The 17828-nt window shown below is 52.4% G+C and overlaps 8 protein-coding genes across 8 annotated transcripts; 5 read left to right on the top strand and 3 right to left on the bottom strand.

Annotated features, from left to right (window-relative positions):
* Nucleotides 1-985: 985 nt before the first annotated feature.
* N7506_011563 (LIM domain-binding protein) lies at nt 986-3463 on the top strand (the record flags this gene model as incomplete). The annotated part of the gene is made up of 3 exons (XM_056960854.1): nt 986-1280; nt 1441-2759; nt 2792-3463. 3 exons carry the CDS (start codon nt 986-988, stop codon nt 3461-3463), a joined length of 2286 nt encoding a protein of 761 aa, XP_056805388.1.
* Nucleotides 3464-4346: 883 nt separating this feature from the next.
* N7506_011562 (urease accessory protein UreG) lies at nt 4347-5318 on the top strand (the record flags this gene model as incomplete). The annotated part of the gene is made up of 3 exons (XM_056960853.1): nt 4347-4522; nt 4630-4728; nt 4778-5318. 3 exons carry the CDS (start codon nt 4347-4349, stop codon nt 5316-5318), a joined length of 816 nt encoding a protein of 271 aa, XP_056805387.1.
* A 275-nt stretch (nt 5319-5593) lies between these two features.
* On the bottom strand, nt 5594-7250 carry N7506_011561 (WDR46/Utp7 family protein; the record flags this gene model as incomplete). Its single annotated transcript, XM_056960852.1, has 2 exons — nt 5594-6559; nt 6621-7250. 2 exons carry the CDS (start codon nt 7248-7250, stop codon nt 5594-5596), a joined length of 1596 nt encoding a protein of 531 aa, XP_056805386.1.
* Nucleotides 7251-7543: 293 nt separating this feature from the next.
* On the top strand, nt 7544-10028 carry N7506_011560 (small subunit rRNA maturation protein TSR1; the record flags this gene model as incomplete). The annotated part of the gene is made up of 2 exons (XM_056960851.1): nt 7544-7652; nt 7720-10028. The coding sequence occupies 2 exons, from the start codon at nt 7544-7546 to the stop codon at nt 10026-10028; spliced, it is 2418 nt and encodes an 805-aa protein (XP_056805385.1).
* Nucleotides 10029-10446: 418 nt separating this feature from the next.
* sec17 (alpha-soluble NSF attachment protein SEC17) lies at nt 10447-11584 on the bottom strand (the record flags this gene model as incomplete). The annotated part of the gene is made up of 5 exons (XM_056960850.1): nt 10447-10686; nt 10742-10916; nt 10983-11289; nt 11344-11467; nt 11552-11584. The coding sequence occupies 5 exons, from the start codon at nt 11582-11584 to the stop codon at nt 10447-10449; spliced, it is 879 nt and encodes a 292-aa protein (XP_056805384.1).
* A 302-nt stretch (nt 11585-11886) lies between these two features.
* N7506_011558 (uncharacterized protein) lies at nt 11887-12459 on the top strand (the record flags this gene model as incomplete). Its single annotated transcript, XM_056960849.1, has 1 exon — nt 11887-12459. The coding sequence occupies one exon, from the start codon at nt 11887-11889 to the stop codon at nt 12457-12459; it is 573 nt and encodes a 190-aa protein (XP_056805383.1).
* A 194-nt stretch (nt 12460-12653) lies between these two features.
* N7506_011557 (DUF726 domain protein) lies at nt 12654-14834 on the top strand (the record flags this gene model as incomplete). Its single annotated transcript, XM_056960848.1, has 1 exon — nt 12654-14834. One exon carries the CDS (start codon nt 12654-12656, stop codon nt 14832-14834), a length of 2181 nt encoding a protein of 726 aa, XP_056805382.1.
* Nucleotides 14835-15158: 324 nt separating this feature from the next.
* Nucleotides 15159-16160, bottom strand: N7506_011556 (NAD(P)-dependent alcohol dehydrogenase; the record flags this gene model as incomplete). Its single annotated transcript, XM_056960847.1, has 1 exon — nt 15159-16160. The coding sequence occupies one exon, from the start codon at nt 16158-16160 to the stop codon at nt 15159-15161; it is 1002 nt and encodes a 333-aa protein (XP_056805381.1).
* Nucleotides 16161-17828: the final 1668 nt, after the last annotated feature.

The raw sequence follows: 17828 nt of genomic DNA, 5'->3' as shown, positions 1-17828 counted from the left end.
ACTTACGTTAAGCATATGACATCCCTGGCAATATCTGTTGGGTTAGTAGGATCTGTAGTCCAGCACAATGCTGAAGAGCGTTCTGAAATCATGCAATTGAGCGTCAGGTGCTGTCAACATCATGAGAGCACCCAAAGCGGAAAGGCAAAAAAACCATGACAGTGCCATGGTGCAGAATCTTCTGGTCCATCACAAAAGACAACCCAACCTGGGAATGCAGCACAAGCTGTAGTCACCCCAGAGGAGCTCAATTCCTAGGCAGAACACAGAAAGAGGAATGAAAGAGAAGATGAAGAAGAGAAAGAGAAAAAAAAGTTGTGAAGAAAAAGACGCGGCACTAAGAGACTTTTCACGTGACCCCAGCCCGATCCGGGATAGCGCGTGGATTGGAATTAGGACAGCAGCGAAGAGGGAAAAAAAGCCTCAGTTGGCTCTTTGAGACGGAAAAAAAGAATACAGGTCATCTTTAAAGACTCTATACAATTCCCACATGATGCTATAGTTCTCCTCTTCTCTATATCCTGCGCCGTTGTCGTCTCGGTTAGATCCAACGGAACCCGGATCCTCCGTCCCCAGTTCTCTCTTTCCCACCGGGCGATCATCCTTAATTCCTATCTTATGGGCGTCAACAACCCCTAGCCCCTAATATTCAGGTGATTGTTGAACATTTATCGTAAGTGATATGATCGACACCGTTCGGAAAAAGCCCCAGCCCCTCCACACCCCTAACCACCTGCCTCCCGTCTTGGGCTCCTCTTATCACTCCCCACTGACACCGCCTGTCCTGAACAGAGAACCCTCAGTGTACCGCGGACGTGGTAGCCTCGAGAGTCCAGCATCTCGCGTCTGCTGAATACTGGTAGCCGCTTTCTACGTCTTGGCGGTCATCAGTCGCGTCCACCTACCTTTCGTCCCATCTCCTGTCGCCATCGCGAGCGATCGTTTCGAAGTCCCCCTTTTGCGGTGACTTGGTCGCTCAGCAATGATGATGACGCAGCCGTTCCCTGCCCACCAAGGCATGCCCCAACATGGATTCCCTCCTGGCCACCCAATGGCCGCGCAACATCCGAACGGACACCCAGGCCCCGGCATGGGACAACAAATGCATCCCGGTGTATCCGCGCCTAACGGACCTCAGGTCAGCCAAGCAGGCCCGATGATGGGTGGAATGCCCCCGGGCGCTGGAACTGCTGGCCCTGGTATGCCAAACGCTCATGCTCTCTCCCACCTGAATCCCGCGCAGGCGCATATGCTTCAGGGTCCACAATTCCAACAGAATTGTTAGTATCCCGACTCCCTGTTCTCTCATTTATCAGTCGCCTGTGTGACTTGGTATGGGAGGAGAGATCAGCAGCCTTCGCGGCGATTCATCTTTCCCCGCCACACTCCGCGCTTTCAAATCCCGTGCATCGCATGCTAACATGTTTCGCCAATGTATAGTCACGAACAACCCCCAATTCATACAACAACAGCAGCAGCAGCAGTTAATGCGCCAACGAATGATCATGCAACAGCAACACCAGCAGCAACAACAGCAACAGCAACAGCACCAGCACCAGCAACACGGCGCCCCCGTATCGATGCCTAATGGCACCCAAGGACTCAATGCCGCTCAAATGGCCGCAATGCAAGCGAATCCCGGAATGCGGCCTGTGAATATGGTGCATCTACAGCAACAAATGCCGCATGGCCAACCGCAAAATTTCCAACACCAACAACAGTTATTCGCGATGCAGCACCAGCAGGCGCAACAGGCCCAGGCCCAGGCCCAGGCTCAAGCTGCTCACGCGGGGAACGGTCAGCCAGGTCAACACACTCCGCAACGTGCATCGGCGCAGCCTCCAAACATGCATGAACAAAGTGTGACTCCGCAGTCGCAGCATGGTGGACCGCCCCAGGGAAGTGGTACCCCTCAACCATCCCAACCCTCTCAGCCACCATCCTCACAACCTCCCACCTCGCAAGGGCCTCCTCAGGGCCAGGGGACCCCAAACCCACCTCCCCAGCAATTGCCTCAGTCCCAACAGCCCGGACAAATGGGTCAACCTGGGCCACAACAACAGCCTCCTCAGAACGCCCAGGGCCAGCCTGGCCAACCACAGGGCCCCCCGAACCAGCACTTGACACCCCAAGAAATGCAACTGAAAGCACAGCATCACCAACAAATGCTGATGCAGCAAAGGATGAAACCACAAAACCAGTCGATTATGGCATTGGATGCTTATGCTGAGCAATTGTCCAATTTCGTCTCCCGCAGCGAAGCGCAGGATCTTCTATATTGGCAGTCTTTCGTCGACCGTTTCTACTCTCCTGTGGGTGTATTGCGACAGGGCGTTTGGTCCACTGCTGGAGGGGCGAAACAATTTGAAATTGCGACGCCCGCATTGGCACGTTATTATTTAACGCAGTTCTCAAGTGGAATAACATCCATCCAGATGCTGGTGGAAGGCGCTCGCGAGCGAGAATCACAAAATGGAGGGCACTACGTCGAAGCCCACAAATGCTCATTCATCTATTGGTTCAGGAACGAGTGCCAGCTCTTCACCAATGGCTCTCTTCGTGCGCACTTTGACGTGAACAACAAGCTGGAGATGCTTGATATCAGTGTTGTCAACCACACCGAATTCATCCCACGGTCTCTCCTGCTGGCCATGGAGGCAGACTCCCAAAAGCAAAGTCCTAAGGTCCCTAAGAACGCAAAGCGGGCTCCCCCAAGACACCCTCAGCATCGCTGCCAGAATCTATCATCAATCCCTATGGTGTGCCAACTGAAGTCATGTCGTTTTTAGAGGTGGCCGAGACGATCTCTCAGATGCAAATGCTGTTCCAATTCTCGCAATCAAACCCCCACCTATCACCCCCCGACGCATTGCGGAATCTCGTCAACTCCTTCCAAACGCAAAACCCCAACCCAGGCTTTGCGCCAGGCCCTATGAACCCAGCCATGAACCCGGGCATGAACCCTGGTATGAACCCAGGTATGAATCCTGGCATGAACCACATGCACCCTGGCATGAGCCCTGGTATGAATCCAGCAATGAATCCTGGCATGCAACCCATGCAAAACGTGCGAGGCCCTAGCATGGGGGCCCCATCGCAATTTGCTTCACCAGCCATGGCTCATCTCGGTCTTCCTGGGCAGCAAGGCTCGCCCCATTTGAGTGGCTCGGCACACGCGAGCCCGGCTCAAAGCCACTTGGCGGGTCCACCGGGAATGCAGCCACCCATGCAGCCTTCTCCAGCTGGCGTGAACAACAGTCCAAATGTAGGTAGCAACAAACGCCGCCGGGCAAGCACCGTCAAAATGGAATCCGAGGAAGGTGCTGGAGTCGATGCTAACGGCGCTCCGCAGGGCTCAGCGAAAATCAAGGCTAGCCCTCGGGTGCCGAAGCGACAAAAAGGGCGCCGCCGCCTGATCGAAATTTCCTACTTGTTTTATTTCCTTCCTTCTTGCAGGAAATGACGTACGACCTTGTATCTTCGGCGCAATTTGCCCTTATTGGCTTTGACTTCCTCACCTCGAGAGCATTCTTTGGTTTCCAGCACATCACGACTCAATTCACAACTGGCGGGATTTAATCGGTGCTTGAGACTCCATGTCTCAGCAATCCTGCTCATCTCCGACCTAATGTACTCTACTTTACTTTCAGCGTTTCCGTCGGATCTCGACTTTGCATGTTCTGCTTGATTTTCTGTTCGGTTTCTGTCCTTTTGCCATATCTGGGATTTGATGACTTTTGAATTGGTCTTGTTAGGCTTTCGCCTTTTCGCAGATGGTCTGTTCTTTGGAACCGACAGAGCTTTTGATATCCGTGTTTGGCGACTGAGATGGCGTCCGGCTCTTATGTTTCTCTGCGTCTGCGTGCATTGAGGTGTTCGATGTTCCAGGCCCTTCGGTTGTGGGCTCTGAGTTTTTGATCATTCTCCCTGGGGTTCATCCTTGCCGCTTCTTTGACGAATCTATACATATCTGTTTTCAGTCAACATGCATCGTAGTTCGTATCGGAGTGTGCCTGTGGGTGATCCTACCTGATCCTTCAGGATCAAGCTTTTGTCGTTTCGGTGTTGAGTTGTCCGGGCTTGATTTGTACCACGATTGTCTGTCTTAGACCATCGGAGTACCTGGCCTGTGCAGTATGGATCTCGTCTTGGAAACGTTGATCCATAGATTTGGCCGAAATGTGAGGCCCGGCGAACTCCGTTTTCGGCCAATTGATAATGATGAAGCTCGGCATTTGTGTTATCAGTTCCCCACACTCGCCCTTGCTTTAAAAACATTGCCCCTCATCCTTTTTTTTGACACCTGGGCAGTTTTTGTTCATATTCATACCTAGACATCTATCACAATGGCGCATTCTCACTCCCACGATGCCGGTGTCGATCACTCTCACGACGATCCGTTTAACGGTCATGGTCACTCTCACGACATCCTCGACGGCCCCGGCTCATACGTCAACCGTGAGATGCCCTTGATCGAGGGCCGTGACTGGAAGGATCGTGCCTTCACAATTGGAATCGGCGGGTAGGTATCATCCTTTATCTAGCAATACACTTCTTCCTCAGCTCTATATCTGCCGACCCATCCGGTTCCCCACAGTTTCGCATCGATGTACTAACACTGTCATACAGACCCGTAGGATCCGGCAAGACGGCACTGATGCTGGCCTTGTCCCAGGCTCTTCGCGACGAGTACAACATCGCCGCTGTGACCAACGATATCTTCACAAGGTACCAGCCCACGCAACGAGTCCAACAATCACATACTGACTCGGAACAGGGAAGACGCTGAGTTCCTTACCCGGCACAAGGCCCTTGCGCCTTCGCGCATCCGTGCCATCGAAACAGGTGGTTGCCCGCACGCCGCTGTCCGCGAAGATATCAGTGCGAACTTGCTCGCCCTTCAGAAACTCCAGAAGCAGTTCTCAACGGATCTGTTGCTTATCGAGTCGGGTGGTGATAACCTTGCTGCGAACTACTCGCGCGAGCTGGCTGATTTCATCATCTATGTTATTGATGTAGCGGGTGGTGATAAGGTGCCTCGTAAGGGTGGTCCTGGTATCACGGGCTCCGACCTGTTGGTTGTCAACAAAATTGATCTTGCTGAGGCTGTTGGTGCCGATCTGAGTGTCATGGAGAGGGACGCGGCGAAGATGCGTGAGGGTGGTCCTACCGTCTTCGCTGTTGTCAAGCACGGAAAGGGTCTGAACCACATTGTCAACCTGATCATTAGTGCCTGGAAGGGAAGTGGTGCGTATGAGCTCAGTTTGCAGCGGTGGAAGGATGGCGCCGTGCGTGGCTCTGGCAGCATTGACGAGTAGGGTTTATCATCCATATAATTTCCATTTAGTAGTTTCACAGAATAGGAAAGCTACAACCTGGGCAGAGAAGTTGAAATGTGAGTTTAATATATTCATATGTTGAAAGTACATGATAGACTCGTTAAAACACAGCTTTTCCCCTCCGAATACAAAATATTCACCGAGAACGCCTGGAATGCAGCTGTCGCCAAATCTCCAATATGTCACAGAAGCCGATTGGGCTGGGTATCTGGGTGCTTTTGAGCAAAGTTTCCTCTGCCGGTGTCACAAAAGTTCTATTTGGCAAACCGAGACAAAGCAGGTCCCAGATCATTGCGCTCTGCCTTGAGCCTCTCCTTGTGGCGGGCAGCATGTTCCTTGCGCAGAGTCTCAGCCTTGAGACGCTTCTCGTCAATAACATTCTTGCCACCCTTCTTGCGCAGGTACTTGCGCAAAGCACTGTTGCGACCACGACCACGGTTCTTGATCTTATCCATGGTATCCTCGGGTTTCTCATCCGGTCTGCGCTGCTGCTGGTACTTCTGGTCGCTGATCGTATCGAGCTTTCCGATAACATTGGGATCGAGCGAGATCATATCCGGCTGCAACTTGGTGAGCAGCGAGTGAACCTCGTGCTCTTGGCGCTGGCGCACATTCTCGTACGGGTTGGCTTCCAGAGAATCGAAGTTGGGTTCACCGGCACCGGGAACGAGAACGCTGGCAAATCCTTGATCATGTCCCACACCAAGAATATCTTCGTATGGGCACCAGCGCACATTCTCGATACGCTGGCCATCACCACCCCACGCCATGTAAGGGCTTTGAACCTTGCCTTCATCTGCGGCGGCGGCATCGAATAGGCCTCGCCATACGCTCATTTGCGTTCCCCAACCCACTGCGGTCAGACCACGGTCACTGATAGATACAGATGCACCGGGTTGGTAGCAAGAGTACTGGTGAACTTCGCGGTACATGCGGATATCCCACACGCTCATCTTCTGGTCTTGGCCGGTGGAGACCATGTAACGGCCTTGACGATCCATGGCCATAGACCGAACTGGTCCCTGGTGAACAAGAGCCTTCACGAGAGGGGTTTGAGAGTTAGGTGACCATAGCGTGACAGCGCCGTTCTGGTGTCCAACGTGAAGGATGGCATTCCACGGGTTCTGGGCGAGAGCAGTCGGCTTGCCTAGGCGAGTCGGAAGCTCAGCGACGATTTGACCGGTTGAGGTATCGGTATACTTGAGATGGCCGCTCATTTGCTAAAGAGAGAATGGTAAGCCTGAGAACATATAAATAGCTTGATGATCGAGGGTTACTCACAGCGCTCGCAAGAAGGAAGTGGTAGGGCAAGAACTCCAGGAAAAGAGGCTCAAGGTGCTTGCTCAGACAATGCAACTCAGTACCCTGGTGATCGTAGATATAAGTGTGCTTCTTCTGCGCGACGGCAAAGAATTGGTTGTTATGCAGCCAGCGTGCATCCCGCACAGTCTCATTCAAGTGCAACTCGCAGCCCAGTTTACCCTCGCGCCAGTCCATTGTTGCGACATGTCCCTTCCGTCCCGCTAGCAGCAGATCACGACCGTTGCGAGTGTAGTCCATTCGGTATGGTCCCATATCCGGGAGCTTGAGCTCGAATCCCTTCTTCGCTGTCTCGATTCCGACACTTTCCCGAATCTCATCTTGGCGAACCTTGTATGTCTTTTCGAGTTCGTGCTCGGGCTCAAGGAAACCTTCGGTGTGCTCGAGAAGAATTTCAGCATCCTTGGCCTGGAGGACAGCCTCTTTGTGCTTGAATTCCTGCTTCTTCAGGTTTGCGCGCAGCTTCTTGTCTCGTGCACTCTTTGCATTGACACCTTTGCCTCGTCCGTAAATCTGTTCGGCTTCTTGGAGCCGTAAATTGGCTGCACTGTCTTCTTTGGCGACCGCCAGCTTGGAGGTTGGACCGGCCATTTTTTGAGTCGATTTCTTCTTGTTCGTGAAGAGATAACGAGGCGGACAACGACTTCAAGAAAAAAAGATGTTTTGCCCAAAATTTCGCCAAGACCTGAACTCACCGCTCGCTTATCCTCCACTCGCGAATTTTTGTTTTCTTATCGCCTTTTTTTTCTTCGACAGAGGCACTTTCGCTTTTTTTGTGTACTTTCAAGGTCTAGATTTGAGTCGGCTTGTTCATCGCCGAATAAATCCAGTTACCATTCAATCTGGCCTCCATTCCCTTTCGATTTAAAGGGTCTAACGCCAATATGGCGCCTGCCCAGACGGTGCACCACCACCGCTCCACCACCAAGGTTTCCCACAAGCCTTACAAGAGCAAGCATGCTTCCAAGAGTGCCTTGAAAGATCAGGCCAAAGGTATGCAACTCAATGTCAAACCGTTAATTTCCATTGCAAATTTTTTAACATATGTATAAAAAATTAGGCAAAATCGAAGGTGACGAGCGGGGCGGTCGTAAAACACCCCACCAACAGCTCAAGACGAAGCTCGATCGCCGAAACACCGCCCGTCAGCGACAGGCATTGAAGCACCAGGAAAGATCTCAAGCCACCAGCATCTTTGCCGGCCAGAACGGCGCCCCTCGCCATGTCGCAATCCTGCCTCTATCCGCCGATGTCGATGCCGCTGCCGCCATCGCCTCGATCAACGAAAGTGTTGATATTCTGACTGATGTCTCACCCGATGGACCTACCCGTGTGCGCATTGATCGATTCCGCCAGAGCGTACAGTACGTCCCCGCCAAGTATGATATGATCAGCGCTCTGGATGTGTGCCGTATGGCCGACTTTGTTATCTTGGTTATGTCGTGCGAGGTTGAGGTTGATGAGCAGGGAGAGATGTTGTTGCGCTCTATCCAAAGCCAAGGTATCTCAAACGTGTTGGCCGTCGTGCAGGGTCTCGACAAGATCAGCCCTCCCAAGAAGCGCCCCCAGGTCGCCGGTTCTTTGAAGTCCTTCATCAACCACTTCTTCCCCAACATTGAGAAAGTCATGTCTCTCGACTCGCGACAGGAGTCTTCCAACGCTATCCGATCTATCTGCACCGCCACTCCCAAGGGTATCCGCTGGCGCGACGACCGCAGCTGGATGTTCGTCGAGGACGTCAAGTTCCCCGAATCTAGCTTGGAGGTGGTTGACGACGTTGTCATCACTGGAGTTGTTCGTGGAAAGGGTCTGAAGGCAGACCGCATTGTTCACCTTCCAGGATGGGGTGACTTCCAGATTGACTCGATCACAGCCGCCCCGCTGGCAACAAAGGCCAAGCGTGACGATGCTATGAACGTTGACACCAACGAAACCACACAGACCTTGGATACCCCGACCGAGGACCAGGATGATATGGCCGTTGTTGCACCCGAGGAGATCGAGATGGTGGATGACGACATGGTATCCATGGCCGAGACGGAAAAGAAGGGTGTTCTTCTGGACGACTACCACTACTTCTCTGATGATGATTCGCACATTCCCCCAGTACCCAAGAAGCTTCCCAAGGGTACCTCAAATTACCAGTCTGCTTGGTACCTTGAGGATGTTTCCGACTCTGGATCCGACATGGATGACGATGATGAGCCCATGGAGATGGATACCGCCGGCGCACCCGAGGATGGTGTATTCCCCGACCACCAGGACGCCATGACTGAAGGTGGCCCCTCAGAATACCCGCAATCTGAGATGTTCCTTGACCCATCGCCCGAGGATGAGGCCCAGGAACTGGCCGACTACCGTGCCAGCCGTAAGACCGAGGCCGAAGAGGACTTGGAGTTCCCCGATGAGATCGAATTGCACCCCAATGTTCTGGCCAGAGAGCGTCTGGCCCGTTACCGTGGACTGAAGAACCTCAAGCTCAGCAACTGGGAGACTTCCGAAGACCGACCCTACGAGCCCGAGGACTGGCGCCGCCTGTTGCAGTTCGCCGACCACAGAGGTTCCAAGAACCGCATTATCAGAGAGGCTCTGGTTGGTGGTGTCAACCCTGGTACCCGCGTGGATATCCACCTCCGCGCTGTGCCCTCTATCCTGCGCAATGGACCCAAGCCCCTTGCTCTCTTCTCTCTCCTCCGCCACGAGCACAAGCACACTGTTGTCAACGTCAGCATGACTCTGAACTCCAGCGTTGAGAAGCCACTCAAGGCCAAGGAGCAACTCATCGTCCAGTGCGGTGCCCGTCGCATGGTCGTCAACCCCGTCTTCTCCTCTGCGGACAACACACCCAACAACGTGCACAAGTACGACCGATACCTCCACCCCGGTCGTAGCGCCATTGCATCATGGATTGGACCCATGACCTGGGGTTCCGTGCCCATCCTCGTCTTCAAGAGCAAGCAAGCCGAGAAGGAGGATGACGACGATGAAGAGATGGAAACCGATGCCAAGGAAGAGCCCATCTCTTTGAGCGATCTTGAGCTCATCGGTACCGGTACCGTCGTTGCACCCGATCAGAAGCGCGTTGTTGCCAAGCGTGCTATTCTCACTGGTCACCCCTACAAGATTCACAAGAAGGTCGTTACCATCCGTTACATGTTCTTCAACGCCGAGGATATCCAATGGTTCAAGGCACTCCAGTTGTGGACTCGCCGTGGCCGCAGTGGATACTTCAAGGAGAGCTTGGGTACACATGGTTACTTCAAGGCCACCTTCGACGCCAAGATCAACCCACAAGACTCTGTGGGTGTCAGTTTGTACAAGCGTGTCTTCCCTCGCAAGGCTCGGGCCTTGGAGTCGATTGCTGCTTGAGCGATGTTGGTGTAGATGATATGATACCATTTGACTGAATTGATTACACGATCATATACGGTAGCTCTATTGGAGCATGCCAAAAAGTACATATAAACCTGAGACATCTTGAAAATGATGATTTACGAACCTTTTGCACTCCATTTTCTATCTCACCGTAGGAACTACATAACCAGGGACCGGGAAAGAGTTCAACTCAATTTGTTATCTCGAAGCGAGAGTTCATAAACATCACTGAAGGATGAGCCCAGAATGCCAAACACATTACCAGTATAACTGACATGGCAATTGTTGGTCATGACTTGAGCATGGTTGATTTCCAAATCAAATATGTATCAAAAAAGACAGCAAAACAAAACACTGCAGAGTCAGCATGCTCTAGACATGATGGGGAATCACTGAAGAAATCAATCGTCGTTTACGAAAAGTCCTCCTCAGCCTCCTCGATGTTATTCTTGACCCGCAAGAGCAGAGTAGTCTTCCACTTGTCAAGTTTGCTGAGCTGATCGTATTGGAACAATTTCTCGGCAAAGGCTTCCTGGTCACCTCCCTCCACAGCCTCCGTCAAGTCAACAAGCAGCTGGTGCTCCCGCATTGATGCAAAGGCTGGGTCAAGCTCCCGGTATGATTCCAAAGCACGGTTGGTCTCGACCAAATCCTGAATTGGACTTATTAGCATGCTGCAGTCCAAAATGAATAGAATGCTTGCATACCTTTGTGGCCAGATGGCAGATACCCGCCTTCAGCAAATAATCCTTTACACTCCAGCGCATCAAGTTGTTGTTAATAGAAGTCCGGCCAATACGCTCGAAGTTCGTGATAGCCTTGTAGTAGTCGCCGTCTAGGGCGGCCAAGTCCGCAACCTTGAGGAAATGCTTGTTTGCAAGGCTGGAGATGAAAATGTTAGCTGGAAGTTCACAAGTATAGCCTCGTCAAGAGATGATGGGTTCGTACGCTTCAGCATTGTCACCCTCGAACCACTCGGCGGCCTTCTCATATGCCTCAAGCGCCTTCTTCATATCTCCAAGTTCCACCTCATAGACCTCGGCCAGATATTGTTGCTGAGTCGCGGCGCGGCGCAGGTTGCCTCGCAGGACATAGTGTTGAATAGCACTTTGAAGGACACGAGCAGCGTCCTCGGGGTCTGACTTGCGGTAGACCTTGAACGCTTCCTGGAGGGTGTTGGCGGCGTCATCAGGTTCGTTAAGGTTCTGAGTTTGGATGGCGGCGGCCTTCTCAAAGGCCTGACCTGCCTCCTTGCCTATCCAACGTCAGGCATTAGTTGAGTTCAGGCATAGGCGGCGGGGTAGCTCACTCATTTTCTGTACTCGGAAGGCATTTGCAGCCTGGGTATAGAGATCTGCGGCACTCTCATACTTTTCAGTCCGTCCACCAAACCAGCTAAAGCCACCAGAGGCACCAGAGAGCGCTTTGTCGGCCTAAATTCGTCACAACAAGTCACACTGGTCAGCTATCCGGGGTATCGTCATTATGCATTAAACCAGAAACGAAGTCAGGTGTACCTTTTGAAGAAGAACGCGAGGATCTTGAGTCATGTTGGATATCTTTCTGGTGTTCCTACCGTATAGAGGAACAGTGAATATGCGATGTGAAGTAGTGTGGCCAAAGGTGCTATCGATGAGAGCATGGATCGGCGGGCCCGTGGAGGCGGTGTCCTTTATTTTTCGGTCTCCGCCTAAGCTCTTTTTAGTGTTGACCTGCATCGCTGCACTATTTTTGGGATCACTGCCTTGCGATTTTCTGAGCTATTGGCTTACTTGTCTCTTATCTTGATATTCACCTTGTTTCCCCATCATAATACACAGTACAGGTGGCCACACTCTCGATATCCTCAACAATGCCTCCTCTTCGCTGCGGTGCGCGAGTCTTCCAGTCGCTGCGAACAAGTCCCCTCCGATTGAGCATGACATCCTCACGCTGTTATTCCGACAAATCTGATCTGGCAGACATTTTCTCTATGATCGGCGCACCAAATTGGTCTGTGAAGTCGCTGCTGCCGAACCCAGCATCCAAGCCTCCTCCGTCACTCACCCCCAAAGAACTACACCATCTGCTGCGGATATCAGCGCTTCCCCAGCCCGCCAACCAAAAAGAGGAGCAGTCAATGCTTGACACACTCGAGTCGCAGATCCATTTTGTCAAAGAAATCCAACTTGTGGATACCACTGGAGTTGAACCGCTTCCAAGGATTCGCGACGAGAGTTCCGACGCGATCAAGGAACATACAATTGGGATCGAACAGCTGAAGGAATACTTGGCCAAGGAGAAAACGTCCGGACGACGAGGCAAAATTCAACGTATCGTAGGGGTCAAAAACGATTGTCCTGACGGGATAGTATGGGATGGAGACGCACTGCAATCCGCCACCAAAACGAAAGGGAAATACTTTGTGGTTGAAATCGGTAGCTGAATAGCCAAAAGCCAAGCCTCTTAGGTCGATTGATACACTTCAATGCCCAGGACGAGCTGGACTTTTGGCCTGAGGCAGAAATATAATGAATGAGTCAGCTGGCCCCAAAATTGGTGCAGCTATGACAGCATCGCCCCTCCGATCGTTCGCGAGTTCTGCCTGTTTCTCCAACATCAATCTCTTAGGTGTCGCCAATGTTCAAAAATTTCAAGGAAAAAGGTGCTTCATTGTTTGATTCCAAACAATCCAATGCATCGAATACTTCGGAAAGCGATCGAGGTCAAGATCTATCATCGATCTTAGACAGATCACAGCGTGGAGACCTGACGGTTCTCGTGGCCGAAACTGCCGAGTCGATGCGCGTCGAGATTCTGGAGCTATTTGAAAACAAGAAAGACGGATCTCTCGATCCCTCGTCTCCGCGTCCGTCTCCACAACAGGATCCCCATCCAGATAAACCAGAAGATTCGCCGAAGTTGCCCCCGCGCCCACAGCGCAAGCCAGTCCCAGGTGAAGCTGGAAGCAAGAAACCCGAGTCGCCGAGCAAGCCGTTGAAGCCTCAAGCTAAAGTAACTGCGCTGTCCACTTTTGAGAACTGGAGAGACTCGGTTCTGCTGCGGGTTGGCGAGGTTGTGAACCAAGACAATGAGGATCAGCCAGACCAGCAGGGTCAGTCTGACTTGCAAAAGGCTGCTCAGGCAGATGATCTTCCTTTAGACGAGGATGAAGATAGACTGAAGAAATTGCAAGAAATCTATCACCCCGTGGAAACGCCGCTGCTGCAACTTCCTAAAGCCACAAGACTCCTCATTCTTCACTCGCTGCTCCTCTTGCTCCTTAGCTTGGAGCATTACAGTGCTTACTCGCGAGTGCTGATGTTGAATGTTGCGTCCAGCCTGAATATAGATATCAATATTCTTAATCAGGATGAAGTCAAGGTCGCTCGTGGCTTGCTGGCTACTGCACTGGCCCTTTCCGCCGACCAAAGCGCCGAAGAAAAGCCGAAGAAGAACGACGACATGCGCAAATGGAAAGTTGGCATTGCATCAGTGGCTGGTGCCGCTTTGATCGGTCTGACTGGTGGTCTTGCCGCTCCATTGGTAGCCGCAGGCCTAGGAACCGTTCTGGGTGGAGTAGGCCTAGGCGCTACTGCCGCTGCCGGTCTGCTAGGTACATTGGCAGGAAGCAGTGTTGTGGTCGGTGGGCTTTTCGGTGCTTATGGTGGACGCATGACCGGTCGCATGATGGACAAATATGCCCGCGAAGTGGACGACTTTGCGTTTATCCCTATTCGCGGCGAAGGTCGTCGCAATCAGAAGGACAAAGAGTCTGCTGAGCAGGATCATCGCCTGCGAGTCACTATTGGTGTCACTGGCTGGGTCAAAGAGGAATCGAACTTCGTGGTCCCATGGCGGGTGGTCGGCTCCGACTCGGAGGTTTTCGCTCTTCGTTGGGAAATGGAACCACTCATGAACCTGGGCAATGCCATTTCCGCGCTTGTGACCAGCGCCGCCTGGTCGGTTGCCGGCCGTGAGGTCCTGGCCCGTACTGTCTTCTCCACGCTCATGAGCGCTGTCATGCTCCCCCTTGGCTTGATGAAGGTTGCAGGCGTTGTTGACAACCCTTTCAGTGTGGCCAAGTCCCGCGCCGATAAGGCGGGGGAAGTACTTGCAGATGCGCTGATCAACAAGGCGCAAGGAGAACGCCCGGTGACTTTGATAGGATACTCTCTTGGATCCCGACTCATCTTCTCTTGCCTCCAGACCCTAGAGAAGAAGAACGCGTATGGGCTGGTCGAGTCTGTCATTCTGATGGGCTCGCCGACTCCTTCGAATAAGGAGTACTGGCAAAAGATTCGCAGCGTCGTCAGCGGGCGGGTCGTGAACGTTTATTCGGAGAATGACTCTGTTCTAGCCTTCCTGTACCGCACCAGTAGCATGCAACTCGGTGTCGCCGGACTTCAGGCTGTGGAAGGTGTTCCTGGAATCGAGAACATCAATGTTAGTGAGATGATCAGCGGTCACCTGCGATACCAGTACCTGCTTGGAAGGATCCTCACTATCACTGGACTGCAGGACCTCGACGCCAGCGAGATCGAGCTCGAGGAAGCTGCTCTTGCGGTTGAGGATAAGCGCCAGGAAAAGCAACGGTTGCAGAACCAGGAAGAAGCAGGCGTCACAGACCCAGAATCTTCGGCTGCCCAGGAGGCTGTGAATAGCAAGGAAGGGTTTGGTGAAGATACCCGTCTGCAGAAACAGGTTGATTCGCAAACACAGGAGAATATGGCGAGTCACCGGATTGAAATGCTTGATCTGGATGATGATGACTACTCGGCGCCCTTGAGGGAGGATCCTTCTAAGCACTCTGCGCTCTAGGTCCGGGGCTTGTTTCCACAAGAACTTTGTGTATATAAGGCATGCTCTTAGCCATGCCCACCTGGGTTACCGTCGCGTGGGTACTCTCCAGCGATCGTAGCATCTATCGATTCATGTACTCAATACCACAGTCTTCACATTTCACCCACAACCGCAAAACGAGTAAACTAACACTAAATCTGGGCTCTGAGCGATTTTCAATCCAACAGCTGCTCTGTCTGTGGGTCCATCCTAGGGGGTAAACCAGATGGGATTTAGAGATTTCAGACAGCAGCGTGGGCATGGGAACTGCCTTTTGCGACAACGTATTGTATTGGGCACAGCCTAAGATTGGGCAACATGAACGACAATCTTGCCTCTGGCCCTCCCAGAACGAAGCTTCTCAAACGCCTTCACAGTATCCTCAAACTCGAAAGTGGAATCTAGCTGGACCTTGATAGCGCCGGTTTTAACCATTTCTCCAACCTTGACCAGATCCTCCCTTGTGTTTTTGAAGAAGAAAATCACGTATTTCCTCCTCCCACCACCGAGGAAGCCTGGCACAACCAATCTGCCCGCAAAGGTAGCCATGGCGGAAGCTCCGACCTGGACAAAAGCCTTGCCGGGCTTCAAGAAAGTGTTGGACTCGCGATACAGCGGCTCGGGTGCCCCGATATGATCAACGACGTGATCAAAGACCTCGCCATCTTTCAACACCGCGATCACATCCTCAGTCGAGTAATCGATAACCAAATCTGCCCCGAGTCCACGCAGGAACTCCACATTCTTGGTTGAACACGTAGTCGTAATATGGCAGCCCATCTCCTTAGCAATCTGGATCGCGAAAATCCCGCACCCTCCAGACCCACCATTGATAAACACCCGATCTCCGGCACTCACGTAGCCCGCCAGACTCTGGTACGCGCTCTGTCCAGCGATGCCAATGGCAGCGGCATGGTCGACTTCCACGCCTTCCGGTACGGGCGCGAGCAGACTCGCGGAGATCACGAGGTATTCGCCCAAGGAACCGAATTGAGCGGGTCTGCTCAGGCAGCCGTAGACCAGTTGGCCCGGCGAGAAGGCTTCATTGCCGGTGATGACTTCGCCACAAAAGTCCATGCCTGGGGTGGCTGGGGTGCCGATAACAAGCTTCTGGGCGACTAGACCCATCTCGGGCACTTTGTAGTCTGCTGGGTTCAGGGAGGCGGAGAGGACTTTGATCAGGATGTCATCGCCTGATACTTTTGGGGTGCGCGCTGAGGCGTCGAAGGTGAGATTTTTTTCAAGTCCATTTGTTGTACCGGAGTAAAACCAGGCTTTCATTGTGGGTGGCATTGTGGATGTCATTCTGGATGTTGTTGTGGTTTGGATGATAGATGTTTAGGTTGAGGTGAGGTTAGCCGCGCAATGACCTTCTTTGCCGTCGCCACCCGCGAAGCACTGCATTTTGCCTTACAGGTAGGCGCAGAATTTCGGGACCAAAATTAATTCCAAGAGTGCAGCCTTTCGGATTTGATCTAATCTTTCGTCTTGCGCGCACCCGGAGCTGAAATATATGCCAGCCTTGTGGGTGGGAACAGGCAACGTACGACGCTGCTGCTAGTATCTTCAGCTTTAGCCATGAATGGGTTGCCTTGTCAAGACTACTTGCTGATAACCGCAAAATTTCACACGACCTAGAGATAGCAAGGTACTCTGATCTGACAGGTCAAAGGGTAGCACATCGCAGAGGTCCTTCCATCCCTGCTAGATTCCTTGTCGCCCAGATCACTGCTTGTCAGTCCAGCCACCAGAATCCCCTTGGGGATTGCTTTGTCCCCTGATCTTGTCACCTCCCGGTTCTCCATAACAACTCGTGAATTGGATGCAACATCAAGCAAGCTAGGAATCATCAGTCTTCGACTTCTGGCTGCCCCGAACAATGCGTACCTCGTCCGGTGTCGGACTACCTCGTCTGATGGACCGAACAAACCGGCTCGAGCCAGGTAGCCCAAAAACGCTTTAGTCTTGGCAAATTCCATCAAGGTCATACTGAAGAGCAACGTCGTGATCTTTCCATGTTCTGTAGCAGTGCTAGAAGATCAACACGCACCTTCGTCCATTGACTGAGAGCGAGCAAGCTTGAGAGAGCGTCATATTGTGCACAGAGCTCGAGAGCCTCTGCGCGTAGCTGATTCTCATGTGCCTTTTGTGGAGATGTGGTAACCTCACAAGCTGCGAAGTATGGAGCCTCATCTGCATGCCATCAAGCTGGCTCATACGAAGTAGTGAACCGTCAACGCCTCCAAAGCTGTGACTGGCTTTGTGGAGCCAGCTGGTTCGGAGGATAGCCACGCCACAACGTGGGAAGTATGTCCATGATGGGTATAAACATGCCGTGGAGCTCGCCCTCCAGCCTGTCACAGCTAGTGGTGTAATTTGCGCGATTGGAAATGTTGACTGCTTTCTGAGGGAATCGTGAAGGTCAGGCCAGGTCATTCTGGCGTGTCTGGCACTCGTGTTTGTCGTCGCGAGGCCATCGACGCTCTTTGTACGTGTGGGAATCAGGTTCTGAAAGCACACAGTCATTAGCACACATCATTTGACAGTCAATCAATCTTATTCTGGATTATTGCCAGCCTGAATGTGAGTCCCTATGCAGATTGCACGGGATTGTGCCTGGTGGAGGATCCGACCGCGATGTCGCGGATGAGGCAAGGCCGTAGGTTATGGGACTTGGCCAGAGGTAGACACAGTCGCAGCACGCGGAATGGATTCTGGCGTTTCTTTGGGAGACGAGAAGAGTGGATGGTGTCAAGGGAGGCAGGCTCTGTTTCTGTTAGTCGGAAACGTTGGACGATGTTCACACTAGCCTAAAGCCCTGGGACTCTCCAAGGTTGTGAAGCCGCCAGAAATGCGAAGATCTTCTTCACAATGAGTACAGGATCTAAGGGAATCGTGGACGTGCAGATTTATGCCTACAGTATTCCGTAGTCAAGATGCAAATTGTATTGATGATACAAACCAAACGTGGCG

The sequence above is a fragment of the Penicillium brevicompactum genome, assembly GCF_028827555.1.
Source record: "Penicillium brevicompactum strain IBT 35665 chromosome Unknown utg000009l_segment0_segment0, whole genome shotgun sequence".
Lineage (NCBI taxonomy): Eukaryota > Fungi > Ascomycota > Eurotiomycetes > Eurotiales > Aspergillaceae > Penicillium > Penicillium brevicompactum.
Note: the sequence above shows the minus strand (reverse complement) of the source record. Positions and strands in the feature narration are given on the sequence as shown.